Source organism: Propithecus coquereli, unplaced genomic scaffold, assembly GCF_000956105.1.
Source record: "Propithecus coquereli isolate 6110/MARCELLA unplaced genomic scaffold, Pcoq_1.0 Scaffold78, whole genome shotgun sequence".
In the NCBI taxonomy this organism is placed as follows: Eukaryota; Metazoa; Chordata; class Mammalia; order Primates; family Indriidae; genus Propithecus; species Propithecus coquereli.
Genome location: NW_012153951.1, coordinates 4,959,100 through 4,967,189, shown reverse-complemented (window position 1 = coordinate 4,967,189; position 8,090 = coordinate 4,959,100). Strand labels below are relative to the sequence as shown.

The following is an 8,090-nucleotide window of genomic DNA, read 5'->3' as shown; positions in this document are numbered from 1 at the left end:
AATCAAATACTTCTTCTAATTATTAAATGAGCACTAATAGATCTAACATAATTAAAAACTATCTTTATATATAACACAATAAAATTTAATGTATTAAAAATGCATATTTTCTTCATATATTTCACTAATAAAGTCGTAAGTTTAACTCTTCTTCATTAATTTTACTCCCTAGTCCTCTCCACTTACATTCCCACATTTCCTCACCCAGCTCTACAAGGGAAAAAGCAGATAGATGTTTGGTCATCCTGCCCCTGTCAAGTGGCCATTCTTTGTGCTGCGTACCAAGTTCTCTGGAATGCTGGAATGCTGAGTGATATGGGGCCTGCAGGACCGCTGCAGACATAACATATCCTGTCATCATAGATATTTGCTACCTCTTAGGTAGTCACTCCATTGGAGAAGGAGGGCAGGGACAATGAAAAAAGATGACCTGTACACAGGTCACACAGCTTATATATAAGCATAGCTTATTGGCTATGTTAGTATGGTTAAAAAACAAAAAAAAAAAGAATGGTGGACCAAGTGAAATTATGGTCAAATAATCATTATATTATTAATAATAATAATTTTTAAACTGTGTTTCATGGATTTCACCTCTATCCCTACTAGAACAGGGGTGGGAAATCTACTTTAAATGCACATATTTAATCTATTAAAATTTCATGTAGAAGATAAAAGAGATTCAATCACCCCAGAAGTAAGGAAAACAGTAATTTCAGTTTTTTTATCTTTCTCTCTTCCCCCATGTTCCTCTATCCTATGATGTAGAAAATGATAGCTATTAATAATGGAGAATTAAGTATACTATAACAAAAAGTAGAATAACTCCACCACTAAGTAACCGAATCAGTGAGTTAAAAAGAAAAGTTTGCTGTGGTTGTCTTTAAAGTTTTTGCTATCTTCATGTCTCAGAAGTGTTTATCCAGCATGCACTTATATAATTAAATGCTTTAGAATTTATGAATCTGTATGTTTTACAGTTTTCCCCCTCTATATATTAAACCTGGACATGACACTGACCATAGTTATCAATTGGAAAATCATAATTTATAACTTTTCAGATATAACAAAGTTTCTTAAGGGAGAGAGAATGCATCAAAATGTATGGTCTGTTTCTGATTTGGAATAATAGATGTGCCGCTTGATATAGAGCAAATGTAGAGATAGCAATAATCTGAGAACTCTAAAATACTAATTGTATCTGAATAGCAGTGAACTATAAAACTCAAAGGTACAGGCTTTAAATTCAACAAACAGGTATTTTGTTTAACAGTGAATATACTTCATATGATATCTACTGCTTCCCTCGCATGCAATAAAGGTCAATAACAATAATTATAAAAGCAAATTCCACACCTCTCAATATTTTTTTCAGACTACAATTTTCAGATAGTTTTTGCAATAATGATGACAAATTTTCTTAGCAACAAAGAACATCCATTATCTTGGTATCTATCAACTATCCCAGCTCCTATTAAGTCCAGATGAGAAATGGGACCCATAAGAACTGAGATATAAAATCAACCCATCATTCAATGTATTTAAAAAAAAATCTTTCTCTGGCTAAATTTCGACCACTCTAAGGCTACCATCCCTTCATGGAATTTCCTTTACTATATTCCATTTAAATTTTCTATTTATCAGAGGTTACCAAAAGAAACCTTATGAAATTCACCACAGCCTTCTCTAAATGAGGAAAAAATATTGTTAAAAATGAGTGTCCTTTACATCACCTATAGTATCCTATATAAAGTTCCATGAGACAGACATTTTTGAGAATTTAGTAGCAGGAAAAGCATTATTTATTCAAATGAACTAATACATATTTCTTCTTCCTAATGACAATAAATGGTTGTTTTTCTTTTTGCTCTGACAGAAATCTCAAAGACAAATTCGAAATTCAATTTCAGTGTCAATTCTTATACTTCATAAATTTTCATTCTTATTCTCCCTCTTAATTTTCTATTTTATTTCATTATTTAATTTTTAATAACATCACTTTAGCTGTATATAATTTAAGTGCCTGAACCCATTCAGGAAGTAAATGAGGTACAAAGATATATCTAAATCAATAAATCAAAGGCATACTCTCCTGATATTCTATGAAGGTCATAAAGATCAAGGTAAACTTTAATTAAAAGACTTTGTGGTAAGCTGCCCAAAATAAATGGCAGCGGTTACTCCGTAAGTACTACTATCCTTTATAGATATGCAGCTGAAGGACAGGGAGGGATTGACTCTGAAATGTTGAATACACTATCATGTATTTATTTAGTCATTCAATCAATAAATCAAATAAGTCACAACTGAGTGACCACATTGTGCTAGATGTGGTCTTAAAATGGAACATGATAAAAGTTTTCTAGTATCAATATGTATTATACATATGAGAAATGTACTCAAATGGTTTTCCAGTCACTTAGCTATGGAAAACCATCCAACTGACCGGAGTGATAGAAATAAATAAAAAAATAACCGCTAATCTGAAATAATTTCTAGAATGTTGACATTTAAGACAGAAGGAAAGAAAAAAATATTGAGATGAGTAGTGAGTTAGTCAAGAAGAATTTCAAAGAAATAATGTTTAAGCTGTCAAACTAATTTCCACCTGTATCTACTAAAAATAATTCTATAATTAAAACTTATTTTCATATGTTGGCATTTTCAAAATATATTATTCATTGCTGACTTTTCCTTGTACTCAATTTAATATGTTACTGGTGCCCTTAGAGCAATACCTGTATAATTTCCATGGCAATTACTTAAGCATTACCTGTCACCATCCCTGACAAAGAACAAAATTTTAAATACTACCTTCCTCAGATTCCATAAGAAAGGAGGATACTGAAAAGAAATAAAGGGCATGTAACTCTCATGGTAAGAGGGGCTTTGACAGGCAAGTACTAGGACGGGTTCTCTGACCCACTTTATCTGTATGATCATCCTCTTACAGCCTCGTTACCAATATTGCACTTCCTTTTCTTTCCCTTTTGTATGTGAGTTGGCGCTATGTAAACCTCACTTGCCTGAAAACAAGAATGAAAACAAAGTGAACCTATTCCAGTTCCTTTATTTCTTCTCCATCCCAATTCTCTATTCCCGCCTTTATTAAATTCTTTAAGAGTGAAAATATAGAAAAACAAATGAAATGTAAAACTGGAACATCAAGATAAAATATAATAAGATGAAATGGCATGAAAGATAAGGAATTAACTCCATTTTAATATTTAGCTTCTATTTAGTTTAAATATTTCTATCTAAAGGAAGGTGTATTTGTTTTTATTAGGTGAAGAGAAGGGTGAAAATTTTTTCCTTTGAAAGTTACAGAGCTGGAAAGATCCTTAGAGACTATCGGGTACAAACTAATGGAGAGTTTCAAGACAATTCTTCTTTCTTCTTAATGCACACATTTTGTCAGAAGTATCTTTTAAAAAAGGGAAAGTCATCCAAAGGCATTCGCATTAAATGAGAATTACAGATTGGAGGTCCAGACATCTTTTGCTCATTAAAGCCAGTTCTATAAATGAACTGAACCTTTATCAAATAATTAACAGATGGAAAGTTTAAAGAAGTAGTAGACAATATAGACACTGCCACCTCTTAGCACTAAACCAGAGACAGTTATTCACAGCTCTCTAATTGGTGCCCATTAAGTGTTACCTATCTACATGGCGATTAGGAGTTGGCTTAAAAGCAACAGCGGCTTCCCCTTGGTCCAGATGGGGCCCTCTTGTGTACATGTTGTTATTGAATGCATATCCATCGGGTGGAGGATACTCAGATACACTGGAATGCTGAAAGACAGATGAAAGAATCACCAAATATGATTTGAACACTCATATAAGTCAACAAGAACCCTCCACTATATTGAGATCAGTTTTCACTTTCAAGTGATTGACCATTATATTAATAAATTATGAAATGGGAGTGATACATTTATGTCAAAGACATAATAAGAAAAGTCATTAATGCAAAGGCTAAATCTTGCTCTCTGTTTTTAAAAAAACTCCACCACTCTAGCAAAGTAAATTATTGTCACAAGAAACTCAACTCTGTGCATTAAAATTATACAACCCTCTCATTTTTCTCATTTTAAAAATTATACACAAAACACTATAGTATTTTCAAATTTTAAACAACAGCAGTACTATTATCAGATTTATTGTCAAGGAAAACATAGAAAGACACAAATACATTGATCTTGATAGTCAAGAGTCCCGGATAAGACAATGCTGGAATCATTTCTTTTTTGCAGCCAACATAATTCAGACATGAACCTCCTGGGTGCTACCAAGAAGTCCCATTGAGCACCATGGTTTTAAAGCTATAGAAGCTACATGTTCAGATTGGGAGAAAACAAACAAAAAACATTACCTGAAGGTTTTATATTGTTTCTTTATATAAAAGTGAAGTATGGGAGAAGCATGATTCATACTGAAGCATTGGAATTCTGCGGGTATTTCAGTTGTTTATGGATTCATTGGGGCAAAATATTTGAAACCTGGAATGCTTCAGAAAAGTTTTGGACATGTGGTTACTATGGTTAATTCTAATGATAAAGTTGGCAGAAGGAGGGCTGAATTTATCCATTGACAGAGTAGGTAATGTGTCCCCAGTGGATCAGTGCTGATGTCAAAATACCTACATTACATGATTCCTCTGAATTATATATCAGGATACTGCATTTAACACACAAATACAAATTTTCAGCCATTTAAATACCTGAGCTCAATTAATTCAGTTTATCACTTCCCTAGCAGAGAGAAGAGGCACTAAATTTGATTAGGTAATTTTTTATTAAAGGTTGTTCTAAAGAGGGAGTGTAGAAAACTGTTAGAATCACCCACACCTTTTGCCCAGCTCTGAACATAATAGAGTGAGGTAAGCCAGTATGAAATCACTGGGTCCTGAGACTGACTGGGAATGCTAGACGGGAGGAGACAGATGACGACAAATGACTAACTTTGATGACTATTCAACCTTGCGCAGGGCTGCTGCTGGGTCAGAGGAAGTACAGACGCTGAGTACTGCCGCCCATATTTGCCGCTCCGCATCACCTATGCCTTTCGCTTCTGAACAAAACCACCAGACCCTGAATTACTCGTCTTGTTGTAAATGTATTTATTATAGTAGCAATGAGGTACAATAAAATCTCTTCTAGGAATGATTACATTTTTTATGCATTTTAAATCACCATTACTTGGCCTATTTTCTGACAAAATCTCAAGGCATAAAATCCCCTAGAACTGCTAGCATGTTTTTTTCATTTCATTTTTTTAAACCTCTGAATAACTACTTAAGCTATAAAATACAGTTTACAACAGGAAAATGATAACTCATTACAAGTAAGGATTCTCAATAATTGCTCTTTTAAAATTACTTATTCAGTAAGAGTAGACAAACTTATATCCTGGAAGCCCAGAACACATTACTCTCTCCTTAAATACACAAATTGAAAAATAACTCACAAAAGTGAATTTCTGAGGCATACATTATGAAATGAGGATATTTTCTTATTTAAGATATGAAGACTATAAGCTGGAAATTTTATTTGAAAACAGCTGGACTATAACTACAGCAACAGCAAGTATATCAAAATATCAGGTTTGAGTATATTTTTTTCCTCTAAAAATGTTGCCCTCCAAATGGAAAGAAAATTCATAGTAATGAAGCCTAAACTATAAAATACAGGCAGGAACATATGCGTGTCAACCAATGCTCAGAGCAGTGAGCTCATCTTCTTAATTACTCATTTAGAGGGAAGGACAGGTATGGAATCCAACTCTTTCCTTATATACCAGAGGGAAAAAATCACATAAAAAAAAATGAATTTCAAAGCAGTATATTTGCTTTGTTTTTAAAGTTTCAGGAATTTAACCAATCTATAATATTATTGTTATTGTCCAAAGAACAGTCCCCCAGGGGAATGATTTTTAAAAATTTAATTTAGATAAATGTTTCCCCTTAAAAGTGGTCACAAGATGTAATCTATTGTAGTTTGCTAATTCATTCCTTCCTATCATGTTTCTGCATTATAAATACCTATGATAGCCCGAGAAAATTAATCTAAGGAATGAAATAAAGAAAATGAACAGGACTGCAGAAGGATCTAGTCATCATTTACTGTTTCTTCTTCAAACTAGATTTCATTCATCCTCAAGTTCTGATCATCCAATTTGTATTTGTTTAATCAATACTCAATGCTCTTTTCCAACAGAACAAGAAGAGTCATAGAACAATCATTTTTAAGGAATGTGACAATATAGGATACCCAATTTCATTCTCTCGATTTGCTCCCCAAATAGGTTATACTCTAAAGCTTACTAAGTACTTAAAAATCAAATAAATTTTATGACCTCCTAAAGATGTTATGGTGTTATACATCATTTGAGCCTGAGAACTGAAGTCCACAAAAAGCTTAGGTTCTCTAGCCAGGCTGTGAGGATCCTAGAGAGAACTAGGTAAAACAGAGAAAGGGAAAGAGAGAGGGGGGAAGAGGGAGAGGGAAAGGGAGAAAGGTAGAGAGAGAGACAGAAAGAGATAGAAAAAGAAGAACGAGGGAGGGATTGCTGCTTGGGACAGCCTTAGAGGATCAAGATTCAGGGAATTGTCTTGAAGGTCTGACAATGGGAGAGGAAAATAGAAAGAAATAAGCCAAGAGGCAATAGGGGAAGTCCCTGACAAAGAGCGAGAGTACCTTCTCAAAAAGGCTTAGGGCCCCAGGCCCAGGAGAGCAGTGGCAGCAGGGGTAGGAGTGAGGGCCAACAGACTGAGGAGAACATGGGCTGGGGTTGGGCTTTACACAGGAACAGAGCAACTGTCACAAAAATGACAGAGGTGAGAGAGAGGGGGCACTCATGAGAAGGTAACATTCAGTCTTTGATTCTAGAACAATCAATCTTCAGATTAATAAAAATGAAAACTCACAATTATAATTACAAGAGAATGCACAGATTATTGTGCTATCTACAAAAGGTGATGCTAAAAAACTTTACCTCTGTGGATAATCTTTTTATTTCTTGTTTGCGCTGATGTTCTGCTACATTTGCCACAGACTCAGCCAACTGATAAAGCTCTTGCTCCATTGGTGCTCCCATGAAGTTCAGCATTGGGGGCTCCCAGCCGTTGCGGAACCGTGGAACATATGGTGCAATAAACTGTTCTTTTGGCCACTCTGCTCTGTAGGAGGACATTAAGACATATGAACAATAAATTTTTTAATGTATCCATGCTCACAATTACCTTCACTAAGGAAAGCCACGCACACAAAAAAACCAAATAACAAAAAACAGAAAGAACACATACATAATCTACCCTCCATCTACCCTTTTTAAAAAGGGAAAGCAAACATATTTATGCTAGTATTTAATGCCAATACAATGTAAGAAGATTAAATTCTGCTGCATGATCTGTTTTCACTACATTGCCTCAGTTCTCCATTAAACTCAACTATTTAACATGGGTATGGGTTTCTTAAACTTTGTGTGGGAAGAGAGTGTGAAGCTGGAAGCATGATAAGTATGTGGAACGTAAACTTCTCTGCTATCCAAAGCAGTTTCCGATTCTCATTTTTTGCTCACCTTCCTACCATCATTAGGAAACCTCTGGATATTATAGATGTATCTTTCAAAAAAGAAATAGCCTAGCATGTTCTTAAGGTTTATAATTTTTTAAATTATGAAGCAGATAACCAATTTTACAAATCAAATGTATCAGCTTGGTTTTAATCAGCAATTGGTAATCACAATCATTACCCATTCATCATTTAATGACTCTGAGTAAGACTTATTTTTACAAGCTCCTAATCACTCATGAACCACCAAAATAACTAGGACAAAAATTATGGCTTCATTTTTCCTAGATTATGTTGCTTTATCTTTCATGTTTGATTTAATTCTTCATGATATATATATATTATGCCTTTCGCTTCTGAACAAAACCACCAGACCCTGAATTACTCGTCTTGTTGTAAATGTATTTATTATAGTAGCAATAAGGTACAATAAAATCTCTTCTAGGAATGATTACATTTTTTATGCATTTTAAATCACCATTACTTGGCCTATTTTCTGACAAAATCTCAAGGCATA

The 8,090-nt window shown here is 34.1% G+C and overlaps 1 protein-coding gene across 1 annotated transcript in view; it reads right to left on the bottom strand.

The window, feature by feature from the left end:
- EPS8 (epidermal growth factor receptor pathway substrate 8) overlaps window positions 1-8,090 on the bottom strand; it is a gene marked incomplete at its 5' end in the record, with an annotated part of 71,351 nt that overhangs the window by 41,405 nt on the left and 21,856 nt on the right. The window contains 3 exons of the mRNA XM_012662777.1: window positions 3,023-3,026; window positions 3,661-3,794; window positions 6,996-7,179. Coding sequence (XP_012518231.1) covers window positions 3,023-3,026; window positions 3,661-3,794; window positions 6,996-7,179 — 322 coding nt within the window. The remainder of the gene's footprint in view (window positions 1-3,022; window positions 3,027-3,660; window positions 3,795-6,995; window positions 7,180-8,090) is intronic.